The following is an 18,022-nucleotide window of genomic DNA, read 5'->3' on the forward strand; positions in this document are numbered from 1 at the left end:
GCCCCATTTCTTCTTGGCACCACTAGACAGAGATGTCCAACTCCAATTGTATCCCCTTCTCCTCCCAAGGAGTGTTTCAACCCAGACCTTTGGTCAAGGCTATCAAGGAAGCAGCAGAGAGAGAAAACCACTATGTGCTTGAGACAGGGCTATGCTAACTAACCTCAAGGCAAAACATAAAGGAAATAGAACAAACGGGTAAGAACAGAAACTCACTCAGTTTGGCAAAGCAGCTAGCGGCTGCGAGGATGAGGCAAGGGATGGGGGGCATGGGTCTCTTCTTTCCAAGTGTCATTGCCATCCCATGCGGTGTGTCCTGGGGCAGAGGCGCCCAGGGAAGGGTCCCATAAGCTGCCTCAGGGGATGCAGTGGAGGTGTGGCAGCAGATTCCTGCGGATGACAAGAGACACAATGGATGAAACCTTCAGACTTCCCGCTGCTTTCCAGCCCTCCCTGGCTTCCCTAACAACATCCTTAAACTCCCTGGGACTCACACAGCTGGTGGCCTGAGGAGGCTACAGACACTGATGCAAGCACTTCTGTCCTCCAGCCTCTCCCCGAGCACAGTCATGAGTCTCCCAAGACACCCCATCATCAGCCCTTGGTAAAAATCTACACATATGCACACTGACACATGCTCAGTCCCCTTCTCTGTTTCAGATTTGGTGCAGTGAATGCCCATACTGTGCCAGCAATGCACACTGGGCAATTTTCAGGAGCAAAACCCAAACATTCCCAACAAAGTGTCATTGGAGATATTTGACAAGTGTTGCTGCCACTTCTTGGCCCTGCCTGGAATATATTCTAGCTTGCACACAAAAATCAATGAGTAGGTACAAGTCCCAAGCTATATGAAAACAGAGGTGATTCCACAGTTTCAGAGTCTCTTCCTGAGACAGTGGCTGTGTTGCCACTGGGCAGACCTATATGTCAATCCAGATGGGACTCCTTAGGAGATGTAAAAGTTTCTCAGAGCATTTCTGCAAGGAAGTAGAGGATACGCTTTTTCAGGAGAAAAGAAATGGCCAGTTCTAAATTTGTTTAAATTGAGTGCAGTGAGCTGAGGGCAGATTCCGCTAATTTGGCATAATACACCTTTGTTCTAAACTAAGAAACACAATCTATGGAAAGATTTCAGATTAACTGTTCTGCCAGAAACACACTGCCTATTTTGAATTGAACTACTTCGTCTGGACAAACCTCCAGGTTCATATTCGAAAGCATCAACAACCTCCAAAAAACTTGAAGCCCACGGCCACCCGTCACAACCCAGGATGCTGTGAAGGGCTGCACACCGCAGCAGCTGTTTTAGAGAGACTGTCATGAACGAACGCTAAAGCAGACAAATCAGGGGGATTAAAGATCTAAGTGGCTGCACCAAGAGACACCTCAGATGTTAGACTGAATTGAGCTTCAGCCAAGGGCAAAGGGCTGAAGTCAAGAAGATACTTCCCTGTACGGACATTGTAACGCAGCTACAGGGTTTTGAGCTCCCTCCAGCTGCAGCATGAAGATGATGACCCATGAGTCTCAAAGGCATTTCAGAATTGCTCCTGTAGCATGTCCACATTGGAAGGGGAGAACCTCAAGACCAAACCAACCATAGCAGTCAGCCCAAACAGCAGTTATATTGCCTGCAACCCCTGCAGATTCACAATTAATCGCAACCACCATCCTCAAGAGCACCTGGACTCTGCAGAGCAGTATTTCCTACTTCCACCACGGTCACTGCTCAAGCCATCACCTGTTTGAGCATGTCCTTTCCAAACTCAACTCAGCCAAAAAGAGGGGACAAGTCCCTTCAAGCATAACCTCCAAAATTAAATCTCCTAACTGCTGAACTAAGGACTGCCACAGACTCCCCATGAGATGCTTGGTAAGTCGTTCTAGGCGAGGCTGATGACTGCTAGCAAGAAACCACAGCATTTGGGGAAATCTCACCAAGCTCCTCTCAGATGGCTTTGCTTGGCCTCTGGTGACAGCAAAGGTGCAAAAGCACCTGTTACACAGCCATGGTTAGTTTGGCCATGAGCCCAAGATAACAAACCCTGCTGATAGGTAGGGTAAATTAGGTCAAGCTTGGCACAGCCTTACGTGGCTTCTGGGTGGCTGGGAGCACGGACAGAGCTTGGCCATCGGACGTCAGGCTAGGCATACCCTGAAGGCACCTAGAAAGATCAGCTAGACTCATATTCTAGCTACTGCAGCCCACGGCCCCATTAGACGTGGGAATCCTCTGTGGATAAGCTCCAGTGCCAAAGTGACAACACAGCAACTTCCCTCCTGCGTGCCTATCCTTCCCGGTATCACGCTCCTCCCCCAAAGAGGGAAGAGAGTCTCAACAATTTGTCTTTTAAGAGTTTCCTCCATCAACCAGCACATACAGTTCTATGAGATCCTTTAGCTATTGACTTGGAGACCACCTGAGTTACTCAAGTTCACTTCTCATGTAAGGTAGCCACCAAAGCACCCTTTGTTACGCTACAGCCATCTTGGGCAAACCACCACTGACCATGGCTGTAGAAGTGCCCAAGGTCCGTCCACACCAGAACATGCACTGCTGACATCACTGATGTGCCACTAATTACGCTCACCTGGAAAAGACTTTGAGTTAGTTTAGGCTTAAAAACCAGCTTTAGTTTGTACCTGGCACCATCAGGGTTGCTGGGGATAGAAAGCCTTCCACCAATATAGAAGAAACATTTTGGAGTAGGACTTAACATCTTGCTCCTCAGTGCTGGAAGCCTACAGAGCAAAGCTGACTCATTCTCCCTATCTGGATGGGTTTGGCAGCAGGATGGAAAAATGTTGGACGGAAAAAGAGTTGTTCCTTGGAGCCCATGCTGGGGGAGGGGGCAGGCAAAGACGTTCCCAACCAGACCTCCCTGCAGCTCTGCGTCGTGCGGAGCCTCTGGCCAGAAGGGCAAAGCCAAAGGCACAGAAATGTGTAATGGACCCTTCGTGAGCTAGGACCACCCAGGCACATCGATCCGACGACTAAACTGGCTGCCCCCAGGTCTGTAAAAAGATGAAGGGCAATAGGTGGGGAGAAAAAAAAGGGGAGATCAAAAAATTTGGCCACGGCACTGGGCAGATTGAACAGTATTGAGCAGAGACTGAGGAGAGAAGGTGTGCTGCAACAAGTGTACCTCCCCAAATCTCCAGGCAGAACATGAGCTCTAAATAGGGACATGTGGCCATTTCTTTCACAGCTGAGTGAAGTACAAAAAGTAAATGGCCGGCATAAAAATAATGAGGAAAATGAATGAAAACATCAATTCCAAAAGAACTATTAGGATCCAGGGCCAGATTTCGAAATTCGCAGCTTCCACAATTGAAGCCAGATTTTCAAAAGCATTCAGTTCTTGACATGCTGAGCTCTCCTGAATAGGCAACCAACTTATTTCGACGCCTAAATGGGAGCTGACCTCTTTTGAAAATGCTGCCCTTAAGCAGCCTGCAGTAGTGCAAAGCAAGGACCTTTATTAATCGGGCAGCTTTCGATTTGCCTGGTGTCCCTGCAAGCCATCGCCAGAGTGGGCTGCAATGGGAGAGGCAGCAGAGGTGGGGAGTGGAGGAGGCCCCAGGCGCTCCGGTTGCCGTCCCAGAGGCAGTGGTCCCAGGCAGGGGGCTGCACCAGGAGACACAGGGCTGCTGCGTGACAGCATCCTCCTCTGCTGCCTCCTCTCCCAAAGGCAGGTATGCTAGGGGATACCCCTGGTTGCCAAGACTTCTGCAGCCACTGAAACCACCAGCCTCAACAGCTCCTGCTTAATTGCCATTTGGGAAAAGAAAGAGTTAAAGTCACTTAAAGAACTCCGAGGGGGGAGGGAAAACAAAAATTATTTGTTTATTTATTTTTAATTCTTTCCTGCCAGGTTAAAATAACAATTTCCTGTCGTGGAGCTGAGGCTCTAAGTCCCTTTCAGACAGCCCAGTAAATCAAAGGAGGGGCCATTAGGAGAACAAAATTAACGAGAGCTTCATCAGATACGGAGCGGTGGTGGGGGTGTAAAATCTGTCGGCTCGGCTTCCCGCCACACACCGTAGCCCACCGAGGCCCCCGCGCACAGCCTCGGCTGTGCCGTGGCGATGGAGGGCACTGCAAAGGGAGAGGAGCAAGAAAGAAAAACCAGAGGTGAAGATATAAAAGAGACGAAAGGCGGGTGCATGTGTGGGGCGGGGGTGGTGGTGATAAAGCTGGAAAGGAAAAAGGAATCCGAATTAAGCGCAGGCAGCAAGAGAGGTGTTTGCTGATTAGAAACTGAAGGTTTTACTGAGGAAATGCTGCTCACAGCCCCAAGCCCCCTCCTGCTTAACAAGGGCTGGCCAAGCAGCCCTTGTTACTGCCACACTGTCTGTGATTTACAAGGCTCCCAAATAGGAACCAGCCTCTGTCCCGGCTCCGGGGCAGCATCGCCGCACCACACACCCCAGCTCTGCAGACAGGCAGGGGGGAAACGCAGAAGCAGACTGGGTCAGGTTGGATGCATCCACGCTGTTACCCACCGGCAAGACGCTACAGGACAGCAAGTGTGCCGGTGCACGTGACAGCAGTTTGGGGTTGTGGCAGGCAGCCGGGCCCCAAGCCCCTCTTTGTGCGGGGGAGGAACGGTGGGAAGGGGAAGGGGCTGCTCTGCACTAAGGCAAAGGCTGCAGCAACTCAGGTCCAGCTACCAGCTGGGGACACCCTGGGTGACTCTGGAGAATTCACTGCAGCTGGTCTCCGTTTCCGACGGGTCAAGTAGGGACAATGATACTCCCAGTTCTCTGTTTTATACATTGAGACTTAAGCTCTTCAGAAAAAGCAATGTCTTACACAGTACAGCATGCCAATTTTACTTGTAATCATTAGTTTTTAATACAAGATGGTATTTTTTTTGTTGTTCCACAGAGCTTAAAGCATTGAAAAAGCAAATGTAAAAGAGAAAAGAGCCATAGTACCCTTTAGCTTTACAAATGAGGGAACTTGAGAGCTAGAAGAGGAAGCCAACCTTGCCCAAGGTTATAAAATAAAGCAGTGGCAGAGCTGGAAACCAAAAGCTCTCTGACTGGGACCTCCATCCCATCAAGCAAGTTGTTCTTGGATCCCAAATCTTTGACATCCCATCTGAAAAATCCATCACACAACTGTATAATCCTCTAGCTGAAAAATACTGTCAAGGTGACACACCTGAGCAGGTCAGCTGCAATGGCCCTGCATGATTCCTGGGCATGGATGGTAATCTGGTCACCCTCCCGAAACAGACTGCTTCTCCAAACACATCAAACAGTAACACACACAGGGCAAAACTAACCTCTACCAACACCCACCCCTACTCCAAGTATTAATTTTACACCATTACGTTATATTCACTCTCTCTGAAAGGGTTTGGAAAAGGAGAGGTTTGCAGCAGGAGAGACAGTCCCTCTCCCATGTACCAGCACGGGCATCCGATGGGGATGGGGATGCAGATGCTGTAGGGAGAGGCAGGATCCCGAATGGGAAGTGGGTGGTGTCAGGAGGGGGCAGAGAGAGGCAGCATCCAACATTACACTGCCGTGTTTAAAGTCAAGGAGGTAGCACAATGTATGTGCAAACAGGGATAAAAGCTTGCCTGCTTCCCTCTGTAGCACTGAAAGCTCCTGACTTCAGAGTGCATTAGCTCTGTTAACATAGCCCTTGATTAACTGTGTGAAGAGTTCCCCCCCTTCCTTTTTTAAGTGATTAGGCAAAAAAGACTCTCTTACTGGCTACTTGTGAGCTCAGCGAGTCCATCAAGAAGCCACAACAGAGAAAGCCTGGGATAAATTCATGGTCATAGTTGGGAGAAGGAAAATCTCCAGAGCAAAACCTGGCATGGCACCACCACCACGCCAATGAGCAAGTTTGCCTGCAAACTACAAATCGTGCTTTGGCACTGGGTGACCGTAAAAAACAACTACAGATTTTCTCCAAGTCCTGAGCAATTCAGTGGAGACAGACACCTCTCTCAAAAAAAACCTAAACTAAACTTGCAGGTAAACCAGCTCTTTTTCCTTGAACGGAACTGCTCATGCAAACCAAACCAGCAATGAACCGAACAAAACGTGCAGTGATCGTTGTGACTTTTTTTCCATCTTCCTCAAGACAAAGCTAGTGCCCTGGGCAGCTCCCTTCCACAACAGTCTGCAGTATCACCAGGACAGGATGCAAAGCCTTCCCATCGCCCGTCTGGCTTTTGCTCGCACCTCTGAAGACCCAACGCCTGTGTTTGCTGGCACCTCTCCATCCAACCGTTCCTCTGAAATGAGCACCACTTTCCAGTGGGCATTGATCAGGCTGACTTTGCTGAGCACCAGCAAACTCCTTCACAGTGGCGTTTTGTCAGCCAGCGAGCGTGAGGACACTTGAAGAACTAAATACCACCCTCATGCCAGCCATGGGCTCCCCAGTGTCACCGCGGTGGTGGCACCGTAGTGAGTGCGGCTTGCCTTGGACGATGCCTGCAGAACAGTGGTCCCAGCGTGGCTGGACCTGCCAGCCTGAGATAGTCCTGCTGCAGGCAGGCCACGGATGAGACGATGGCCTTGCGTCGTGGGATATACCTCCCTTTTTCCGCAGCTACCAGAAAAGAAGCCCTGTGCTAAAACAGAGTATGCATGCCGGCTTTCGCTGCCCTTTGGCGCGCCCTGAAAACAGCTTCAGCCCTTGAAAAGACAAGGCTAAAGCGTAAGAACGAAAGAAAGAAAACCCGCGTCCTTTCTTCAATATCGTGCTCCCCCCCATGCCCTAGACACTTAATTTCCCTCCTTCCCCCCCAGCTTCCCCCTCCATTCTGAGTAAATTCAATTTGACAACCCTGCTAATTGGATAAACGCTGCTCCCTACGCTCCTTTAAGGCTGCCCGCTTTTCTCTCCTTGTTTTTGGAGGGCGATTGTGGCTGTTCTTTAACATGAATTCCATCTGCTTTATTTCTCCTCTGCCCATTCAAGACCCCTCCTGAATATGTATGAGGGGCTGCGCCCCCCCACCCCCTTTCTCCTCCATCCCACCTCCCTCCCTCATCACCCCCCCACCCCTCCCTGCCCTCTCCCATTGCCCGGGACAATAACCCCCCAAATGCCCCCTTCTCCCACCCCGGCCCTTTTTGCTTTAGATAAACACAGGCAGTGTCAAGTGTGAGAAGGGGGGGGAAGGATGGGGTTCAACTGCCAGTCAAGCCTCGGGCCCTCAATGAAGCCCGGAGGCCTACCCTAATCTGCTGCATGCTTGCCATATGGGAGCTGTGTTGCCCTGGGAAACACTAACAGGCAGAACGGAGCTTAATAGAGTCCATATTCATTGTAATGCAGTGAAATGGCTCGAGGGACTATTGCCCCTTGGGTCTGTTTTCATTCTTCTGTTCCCCCTCTTTCTTTTCTCTCTCTCTTTTTTTTTTTTTAATAAATTTTTTTCCTCCCCTCCTTCTCCCCCCTCCTTTTTTTTTTTTTTTTCCCTTTTTTTTTTTCTTTCTTCCTTTCAAAAGGACCAAGTCCCTGGAGAGCTCTAATCTGGAGAGGCTGGGGGCTCCCCGAAGGGCCATCTATCCGTCCGTCCGTCCGGCAGGGCAGGAGCAGGAAGGGGGAAGGGAGAGAGTGGAGGTGGTTATGGAGGCAAAGGAGAGGTGGAGGGCAAGAGGAAAGTAGCAACTAATAAGCATGCAGCCGGCCAGCTGTCAAGATGCTGACAATGCTGCTTCGGGTGCAAAGAGCCCGGCAGCCAGTGCTGGCACGGAGGCTGGCGCAGGGTCCTCCCGGGGAAGTGCTCGCCTCCCCTAAGTGCCTCCATCCTTGTCTGCCGAATGTGGCACAAGCAACAAAAAAAAACCAAAAAAAACCACCAACCCACCACCACCAAAAGAAAAAAAAAAGACAAGGGCGCAGATGGAGCGTGCTGCACAGCCTCTTCAGAAACAAAGTGCACCTAGGAAACAGATGTTGTTGCTGCAACAAGCTCGGAGCTGCTGGCTGCTCTCTGGCTCCTTATCCCAAGTGCAAAAGGGGGGAAAGCGGCCCCGCGGCAGTTGCCGGGGCTGCCCATGAGGCCAGGCCAGGATACCTCTCCAGTCAAAACCTTTCAGTCCAACTTCAGTCCCAACCTGGGAGAGCTGCCATAGCTTTAGACAAACTCTTCCTCCGCATTCCTCACCCTTCTCATCCTTGATCCACCTGGAGACTCTGGAGCATCCCAGCTAATGTCCTAATTTAAAGAGCTGAGGACTCCCAAAGGGAGTGCACATCTGCAGTCCTTACCAAGGGGTGAAGGTCGTGCATCCAGAGGGTTGAATGTCAAATCAGAGAATCAGCAGAATTGCTGTTATCGAGGTCCTGTGAGACCATGACAGGTCTCACATGACAGGTACACAGGGCTGCAGCTCAACCTACTCTCATGCCAAAGTTGGTGTCGGGAGAAAGGTTCAGGATCCCCTCGAAAAACCACATCAATGTAGCCACACACTTGTGGAGATCAGTTACCTACTCTGGAGTGTTTTCAGTTTGCCCTATGCCTACTACAAACACAGCTCACAGTGCGGCAAGAAAGTCTGACTTATCTGAGGCTTTGCAATGGAAGAACATTGCATCTTCATGGTGAGAAACACTGCAGAGGAGTCAGCAGGAAAAGGGTCACTCATTGACACAAGTGTGATGTGAAAACACACCTTCAGTCTCAGAAATGGGATTTACTGCACTACTTGCCTGGAGCATCCTACCTCTTGCCATATAAAAGCAATACCCACTTTTTCATTCACATCACAACTAAAGCCAGAGATCAGTGTCAATGCAGTCAGAGCTGCAGACAGATGCCACACTAAACACAGAGTGAAAACCATCCCATGTCCGAGAGACTTCACACCACTGGCTAGAAGGGTTACCCACTTCAGGATGTTTGACACAAGCAGTAACGAGATTTATCTATCTACACCTTTTCCTATTTGGACAGAGAGGCAAAGCATGTAGTAAGGAGCTGGGAATGAGGGAGAGCATGCACCTGGGTGAGGAAGGCCCAGGGGATGGCTCCGCTGGGGGCTGATGCTGTGGGACCCATAGGAGGGGTGGTGAGCACTGGGCGATGCTGCTGGCTTTGGTCTGGGCTCCACCGCGCTGAATCCCACACCAATGCGAGCCGAGTGTCAGGTTGTTCCCCTTCCTGCCAGCAACTGCAGTGGAGGGGAGCGCCGGGAGGGATGGGCACTTCCCACCAGGAGCCGTCATCACACAGGCACAGATGTGCCTGTGGCTAGTTTACATTAGTCAGGGCACTGCTTTTGTTTTTCCTTTCTCATCCTTTCCAAACAAACAACAACAAAAAAAACCAACCCAAAACTTGAAGTCTGAGGTTGAGGCTCTAATTGCCTCTTGGGTTAGGGAGAGGTCAGAGAGAAGGCAGGCCCAGCAGACACAGGGAAAATGATGCTGGGCAAAAGCCCTGCGAGATACCAAAGGAAAGTGGGGAATAAAGGTGGCAGGAAGATAAAATTGAGATGAAGAGGTCAAAAAGAAGGAGAAATAGGGGAGTTGGAATTTTGGCCATTTTCTCCCCACTGCTCCAGGGGCTGGCAGGCAAGCAATGGGCAACATCACAGCTCGCGGGCCAGGTGTGAGCCCAGGCTCAAGCCCCTGCCCTGCCTTCCTCAGAGCAGAGACCACCACATCTCAAGCAAATCTCTCCCCAGCTGCCACTATTCCACTGTGTTTAAATGTGGGTTACTCACGATAGCAGGAAAACCACTCCTGTTCTCATTAGAAACTCCATCCTGCTCCAAGATAAAAGTTAATCAACAGATGCACTTCCATAGCATGCTCTAGTGTCAGTGAGACAACATTTTTCCACAGGGACAGCGGGATGCTCTCCTCCAAAGCTGCTTTTGCTCAGCTCTGCTTCACGTTGGTTCCCCCAGCAGCTCTCAGGGATCACACACACAGAGCCAACCCTCACCCCTCCCAACCGCAGGACGCCACCACGTTGACCAAAACAAGCATTTTGCCATTGATGTGGCAGCAATGCTACAAATCCCACATCCTACGCTACCTGATGTCACCCTACAGCCTCTCTGCAGCTGGAGCAGCGGTCAGGAACAGGCCCCAGGGAAGGGGGACCACAAATCATGGCAAAGGTGTGACAGTGAGCTGCCCTGAAGAGACTGATCTCTGTTTTATTGTCTCCATCACGTGATGGGGTCAAGCTTGCAACAGGACAGACAATAAATATCACAGCATCCATTCATGCTGGTAACCACCAGACGAAACGCTCCCTTCTCTGAAAGCAGCATCCATATAATACAAACCAAAGCACAGAGGAGCAGTATACCAGACAAACACCACTGGTCAGCATCTGCATGAAGTGCCACTGGAGCGCTTGGGGAGCGGGAAGCAGGGAGCATTTTGGTGTGTCTGTCAGCCACGGCCACCTCCGAATCAGGTCTTGGAAGTTCTCACTCTCAGAGCAGATCACAAGTCAGAGAGACAGTGGCTACACATGCTTTTTGAGCACAGCCCACTTCTTTATGTGCTTAAATGTGAACCTATGTTTAAGTACTAAATTAAAAAAAAAAAAACCAATCATCTTTGTCTAGAACAATAGAAAAGTCTTGTGTATGTCCAGTTAGGAACAATAATAGAGTGAAACAAATACACAAAGACCCAAACCAGAAAAGCCCATAGAAACTGCCAGTGACACTGTTAAGCCTTCCTTGAGGGAAGTCACAACGGGGAAATTTTCCTGTTGGAGCAAAGACTTGGGTAGCTTTCCTAGCTTTTGAGCCTTCTTCCAGTGTGTATTTGAGGAGCAGGGTCACCTACAGCAGTTGCAGTAAAAAACTGACCAAGCTTGTATTAAATGTAAGTCAGCAGCACAGCAGAAATACCTGCTGAAACAACACATCCAGAAGATCGTAACAGAGGACTTGATTCTGCTGCCTCCAAAATCAGCCTGATCTTTGCCATGACTTCAATGGGAGCAGGCCCAGAAACTGCATTAACAAGCGCAAGGCTAGCTTAACACAGTTGACATCCAAATCCAGAAGAGCATACAAAAGAGACAGCACAAAGTACTCGCCAGTAACGTCAATACAAAGTTTAATCCCCAGATGGCTGGCTTTAGCGACATCCCCATCACCACCATAGAGAGAAACTGCCTTCTACTTTGCACTCCTTTCAGCTATGACTTGTTGCTGGGATGCAAAAGAGCACAAGCCCATTTGTCTTGTCTTTTGAAGATGGTATTTAATAGTTGGGTTTATTATTTTTTCTCTTTTATAAACCTGGGAATAAATGGGAGTTTTTACTCTCCATAGCTGTCACTTAAATGCTTTTCACTAACAATAATTTTGGTTATGGGAGCAGATCAAAAGCCTCTAGGATTCTCTGCCGGGACAAATTTCCCCTGGAACACATGTCACTACTCCAAAAAACACAAGAGGAAGCTCGAGGTCAGCAAAACGAAGGGACAGAAATGACTGCCCACAGAAAACGCTCTGGCCGGTGCCAAACAACTAGGTGGGGAAGGGGCTCAGTGCCAACTGCCAACACCCAGATGGGTTGAGCCACGGCCCTCATTTGTGGGGCCAAATGAGGTGGCCCTAAGCAGCCACCATGCTGCTCCAAAATCCCACGGGGCTCACCTGGGGGTGAAAAACGATGGGGGACACACTCACAGCAGGGTCTTGGGATGGCTGACGGACTTCTCCTGCCTCAGATGAAGAGGATACTGTCGCTCCTCTTGGGTTTTTTTTAAACATTGTGTCTACATGTCATTTGCCCCATTTATCATCCCAGCAACAAATATGCCTTTCCAAAAATGATGACCCAGTTGAAGAGACCCCCAAACACGGGCAGGAGATGGAGCAAGACCTCGCATCACTGTGGAGATGGGCAGGGCTGGCATCCGGTTTCTCCCTCTCGGCAACCAGATGCTCCATGACAAAAGGATGGCAAATGTGCTGCAGTGGCACCACGCTGCTGCCCCGGAGCCTGGAAAGGGAGGCTCACCTGCCTGCGCCCTGGCCCACTGTTAGGATACTCCAGTGAGAGCTGTGGCCAGCACCTGCACCGGTGTTTGATGCAACCGCGGTGCCAACGTTCGCCGGGCAGCAGTGCCCACACACCCACCGACAGGGCACAGAACAGACCCATCGCCAGCTCCCTGCTCTTCGCCCTTGCACATTTACGCACGCACCCGCATTGGGAGAGCGAGTGTGAGCGCAGAGCCAGAGGCACCTCCCCGGGCTCTTCACACCAGCAGCAATTCCAGCTGCAAAGTTTGCTTTCCTTGACGCACAGTTTACTTTCTCCATTCCCCCGCACCCCGCCCCTGCCACTCACCCCTCACTCCAAAAAGGCACTCTCAAACAGGCTTAAGCTTTAAACAAATAAGGGCTTGGAAAGCAGCAGCCTGCTCCTGTTTCCCTCCCCACCACCCTTGCTCTCCCCCGCGCCCCCCCCCCCCGCCGCCTCCACCTCTGAGCCGAGGCGCAAGCGGAGCTGGCGAGCGCCGCGCAGGCATAGAAAACAAACACGTGGAGCAGAGCCAGCTGTGAAGTCGGATTTGGCATACGCTGTTTGCAAAAGGAATAAAAGCACATGGGAGAAGGGGGAAGGGGAGAAGGGGTGTAGGGCGGGGAGCCAGGGATGCTCAGACCTCAAGGGGAGAGCGCGGCTCCGTTACAAAGTCCTGGCACATGCCCACAGGAGGGTTTGTACGTACGGATGCTGATCTTGTGCCCTGCATGGATGCAGAGGGAAAAGACAGGCCTACAGCAACATTTCCCGAGCTATTTGGTATCACACTCCCTCACCCCTTTCCTAGCAAGCCAGACTGTTTTTGCACATGCTTGCCCTCCCTCCCAGGCAAAATTAGTGTGTAATGGTGCAACACGTGAAAAATAAATACACTTTTACCTCCTGGAGCTTGCAATTCTCTCTCTCTCTCTTTCTGAGGGTTTCTTATCCCCCTTGCAGGTGATGCTCCAGGGCCCCACAGCACTGGAAACACTGACCAACTTGCCCATCACCTCAGCTGAGAATGCATACATTGAAGACATGCATTCACACTAATCCTCCTCATCATTTTTTTAATTTTATTTATTCCCCCCACACAAACACCTCAACTGTCCCTTTCTGGAAGGGTTTCACACAAAATGCTGCTCCTCTTACACCCAAGATCCCAGGGGATGTCAGCTCAGGTATCATTCTGCCCTCACCTGTCTGGTCTAGCTGTGGCAATGGCACTTGCATGCTTTAGGAACAGATCACCTATGGCCTCACATCAATGCTGGATCCACGCAGGTTTTCCTCCATCTCCCTCCTCTCCCAGTCATCCTCAAGCGAAACGAAACAGAAGCCCGTACGCTTTGCCTGGTTTGGGGTAGAATCCAGCGATTTGATGTGGTTTGCTTGTGGTTTCCACCCAAAACCATAAACCGGCTCAGGTTAGCTTGGAAGGTCCTCAGCTGTGTTTGGAGGCAGTAAGAAAAGCAGCAGTGTCCTACCTGGTCTTAGACCTCATCCAAAACAGGCCAGCAGCCAGACAGATTAACAGTCCAGGCTGACCACCCAACCACCTGCAGACATGTTTTCACCAGTCTCGTTACCACCGCTGAAACACGGCAAGATCTTTCCCCTCTCCAGGCTCGCCGTTAACACTTGTCCCTCAGCATCACTTCAAACCACCAAACTGACAAGAAGAGACAGTATTTGGATACCGCCCTTCCCATGAAGCACATTACGGACACCTGATCGCAGTAAGGAAGGCAACTTATCTTGGAGAAACCTTTCAATTGCCTTTTTACTCTTGAGTGGGTTTTACTGGGGTGCCAATAAAAAAAAAACAAACCAAAAACCAGCTGTGAATCGCTGCAAATAAAGTGTTGCTCAAAACCAACCAACCACTCTGATCTCTTTCCTTTTGGGGGCAAATTAGTTAGTACAAGACAAAGAGGGATAGAAACTCATAGTCATGGAGGTTATGATGTCACATTTCTGGAATCAGTTCTTCATCTATTGGACAAAACACAGCCCTACCTTGTGTCTCAGCTTCCCAGGTTGCAAAAACAGGAATAGCAAACCCCAGCTGGTACAAGCAGTAACCAGATGAACGTGAGTCAGACAATTTCAGATTCTCAGATGAAAGGTGCTAGACAGGTATGCAGTTTTATTATCTGTACTGCTTCCTGGTAGCCCCACGATTTCTGGATTAGTAAAATACAGTTGTCAGCATCCTGGGATACAGCCTCAGTAACTGAACCAAGTGGGGAGGGGCCGGCTGATTACAAGAAGAGTGGAAAAAAATGAATTTGCACTACACACAAAATATTGTGGTTAAGAGAGACAGCAACCAAGAGATTACTGACAACAGAGAACAGGATAATTCAGCGGGGTTTGACAGACTAAACTTTCTGTAATCACAGACTCCAGGGAAAGTGTTTGTCAAGCAAACATTCAAACATGTAGCTGCCAAGAACTAAGTAAACAGAGAAGGAAAAGCAGCAGAGTCAAAGTGGCACCATTTGCAAATGCCCCATAATCGGCTGTCACAGCCCAACCCATCAGCAGGCACTAGTGAAGCCAAGGGGGTGAGCTACTACAGGAAGACCCTTCACCAGGTTAGGTGAACAAGGAGAAATTCACACCCTCAAAATATTTTCATCCAGCACAGGATTTGCAGACCTAGGTAGGTGTGGGTACAGCAGTCTGTGTGGGTTCAATGGACACTTTCCTGCAGCACACACAACCATCCGGACAAGTGAAATGAAGCAAACTCCTGGCTGAAGGGAGTCCTCCAAGATAACAAGTGATATTCAACATCTATTGGTATCACACATTTATTTTCAGTCCTGCTATACCTAGAAGCCTGTGGTGATAGTTACCATGCTTACGGGGAGCCAGAGACCCAAGCCAAACACACCACAGATCTAAGGGCAGGTCGGCTGATCCCAGCCCTGAAACCAGGGGTGCTCAGTGCCAGTGAGCAAGGCTGCACAAAGGCCACAGCCACTCTCCATGCTTTTCATTTAAGTTGCCTAAGCCAATGGGCAGGAGGAAAGGGGACCTCCAAGAGGCAAAGGAAGTCTCTTTTAGTCACACAGAGTCAGCAGCAGAGCAAGGGAGGGAAACATTGGTCTTCTGCTTCCCACCCAAGTGCCTACCCATCGGTCTGTGCTTCCCACCCATGGTTCACAAGACTGCTGAAAAGGGTATGTGGATGACTTAAGGGATCCCAGAAAAGGGATAAAAAATAGGCAAGTTCAGACATACCATGCGGTATGTTGTGCACACAAAATTTCCAGCCAGGTCTACTGACCTCCATGGGAAAGTATTCGAGATTGCACATGTCAAAAAACAAAGCTGAAACCCATCACAGGTGATGATACATACACATCTTCTATCTGCATACCTCTATCCTCCCCCACCTCATCCCGACAAGCAACACCAGAGCGGTGTTATATTCATTTCGTACAGATCAGGCCTCTCTTGGCTGTCTAGAAAGAATTGTGAAAGAGACATAGCATGTTTCAGGGCCAGCATTGGATGCATCACTTCTCTATTAGTCACTGGCCACCAATGCACCCACAGTGGTGCTGCTATAACCACCCTTGGCATGCCTGAGGCCAGCTGCACTTTGTGCAAGTGACCAAAAATTAACACACTGCAACCAAAGCTGCTGGGAAGAGGAAGTTTGTGGTCTCCAGCCCAAAGTTACTGACATCTTCTTTGGAGTCAAAGATTGTGTTCATGTTCAGGAGGTTCATGAAGGAATTAGGAAAGCTCTTATCTGCCTAGCTAGACAAAAGGGACTGTGAGAGGGGCAGAGAGACTGCTAGTCCTCATGAAGAAGGCATTTGCAGGTTTAGTTGTGCCAATGACACCAAGCTGTGTGGTGTGGTCGACACGCTGGAGGGAAGGGATGCCATCCAGAGGGACCTTGACAGGCTGGAGAGGTGGGCCCGTGCGAACCGCATGAAGTTCTACAAGGCCAAGTGCACGACTACAGGCTGGGCAAGGAATGGATTGAAAGCAGCCCTGAGGAGAAGAAGGACTTGGGGGTATTGATTGAAGACAAGCTCAACATGAGCCGGCAGTGTGCGCTTGCAGCCCAGAAAGCCAACCGTGTCCTGGGCTGCATCCAAAGAGGTGTGACCAGCAGGTCGAGGGAGGTGATCCTGCCCCTCTACTCTGCTCTGGTGAGACCCCACCTGGAGTACTGCGTCCAGCTCTGGGGGCCTCAGTACAGGAGAGACATGGAGCTGTTGGAGCGAGTCCAGAGGAGGGCCACGAAGCTGATCGGAGGGATGGAGCACCTCTCCTGTGAGGACAGGCTGAGAGAGTTGGGATTGTTCAGCCTGGAGAAAAGAAGGCTCCAGGGAGATCTAATTGCGGCTTACCAGTACCTGAAGGGGGGCCTACAGGAAAGCTGGAGAGGGACTGTTTATGAGGGAGTGTAGTGACAGGACAAGGGGTAATGGGTTTAAGCTGAAGGAGGGTTGATTTAGATTAGATGTTAGAAAGAAATTCTTTACTGTGAGGGTGGTGAGGCACTGGAACAGGTTGCCCAGAGAGGTTGTGGAGGCCCCATCCCTGGAAGTGTTTAAGACCAGGTTGGATGAGGCTTTGGGCAACGTGGTCTAGTGGAGGGTGTCCCTGCCTGCAGCCGGGGGGTTGGAACTAGATGGGCTTTAAGGTCCCTTCCAACCCAAACCATTCTATGATTCTATGATTAAATAGTGACTCCGCCCGGGTTGACACAAAGGGACATTACGCATTTTATGCATACAGCATTGGTCCCCTCCAGCTCTGAGGGAAGCGAATGGTCTTCCCAAGAGAATCGCATCCAGATTGAAGAGGCTAGATCTCCATACCAACAAACAGCCCAGCACCACAGACCAAAATCCTTGCATTTTTTTAATCAGGAGGCACATGACCTCCTCTGGAGTCCTGACAAATGCTCCAAGTATTTATGAACTAGAAAACACCTTAATGAAGAGACAGAGTTGCTTTAACTTTCCCTTCACTGCTTTCCTCCTGTATCCTCACACGCTCAGTTTGATACTGTGCAACAGCCCTGGGGCAATTAAATCAGCAGCCTATGCACCATGCAATATTTATGGCCCAAGGCCATCACAAATATAGCAGCACATGCCTATGGAAGTTTTCCACTCCCCATACTCTCCAACAACACAATTTTCTTGCACAGGAGACTGGCTCAAAACAGAGAGGAGGAACCAGCACTGCGACCTCCCAGCAGTGCCCAGCACAATCACGAGCTACTTGGGCCCAGAGCTTGCTGCTACCCTGGTCCCAGCAGTGCAGGGCTCCTTTGGCCAGAGGACAAGGTGTTTCCCAAGCATCTTGCACATCATGAGGCAAAAGTACTCCTTGCCCCCTGACGGGAACAGCTGAAGCAGAGTTCAGCAGCACCCCAAATCCCACCAGGTGCTTCTGGCAGGGCAGGAAACAGCACAGCAATCTCAACCCCCTGTGACAAAAATGCTGATTTTGTTTTTCAAACTGCAACCATGCTGGTTCTGGACCCTCACAGATAAACACAGGTTTCTCATGTGCTCTTTATGGTTTCCAGCAACAAGAACCTTGGACTGTCCTTAGCATTTAGTCACAACAGCACACTTTGGCTTGAGGTCACCTGGGCCATGCAACATACCACAGCCCTGTTTTAGCACCAGGACTTCAGGGTTTCCCTGCACAACAGAAATGGGACAACAAAGGGTTAAACCTGGTATAACCTCAAAAATAATCGCTCTTTCCTTTCCAAAGCAAGAACATCTTTGGCAGGGTCCCCATCTGGGAAATGACATCCCACCCCCTCCTCACTTCCCCCTCTTCTCCCCCTGAACTCAGAACAAAGCACTGCACTGCCCAACATGCTCCTCCACTGGTTTCATCTTGGTCCAAACACTTCTTGTGTTTCAACTCCTGCCAAAAAGAAATGCATTAAAAAATACATATATATAAAAAAAAAACCCAACATGTGTGGGGCAGGGGGAGAGGAAGCAGAGAGAGAGTAGAGGG

General features: G+C 50.0%; 1 protein-coding gene across 6 annotated transcripts in view; it reads right to left on the reverse strand.

Moving 5' to 3' along the window:
* Window positions 1–18,022, reverse strand: part of BOC (BOC cell adhesion associated, oncogene regulated) — a 57,803-nt gene that overhangs the window by 24,582 nt on the left and 15,199 nt on the right. For all 6 annotated transcript variants that reach the window (XM_075765926.1, XM_075765910.1, XM_075765918.1 and 3 more), the window contains exon 2: window positions 217–390. In XM_075765926.1, coding sequence (XP_075622041.1) covers window positions 217–301 — 85 coding nt within the window. In that variant the 5' untranslated portion in view covers window positions 302–390. The remainder of the gene's footprint in view (window positions 1–216; window positions 391–18,022) is intronic.

This window comes from Balearica regulorum, chromosome 1 (assembly GCF_011004875.1).
Source record: "Balearica regulorum gibbericeps isolate bBalReg1 chromosome 1, bBalReg1.pri, whole genome shotgun sequence".
In the NCBI taxonomy this organism is placed as follows: Eukaryota; Metazoa; Chordata; class Aves; order Gruiformes; family Gruidae; genus Balearica; species Balearica regulorum.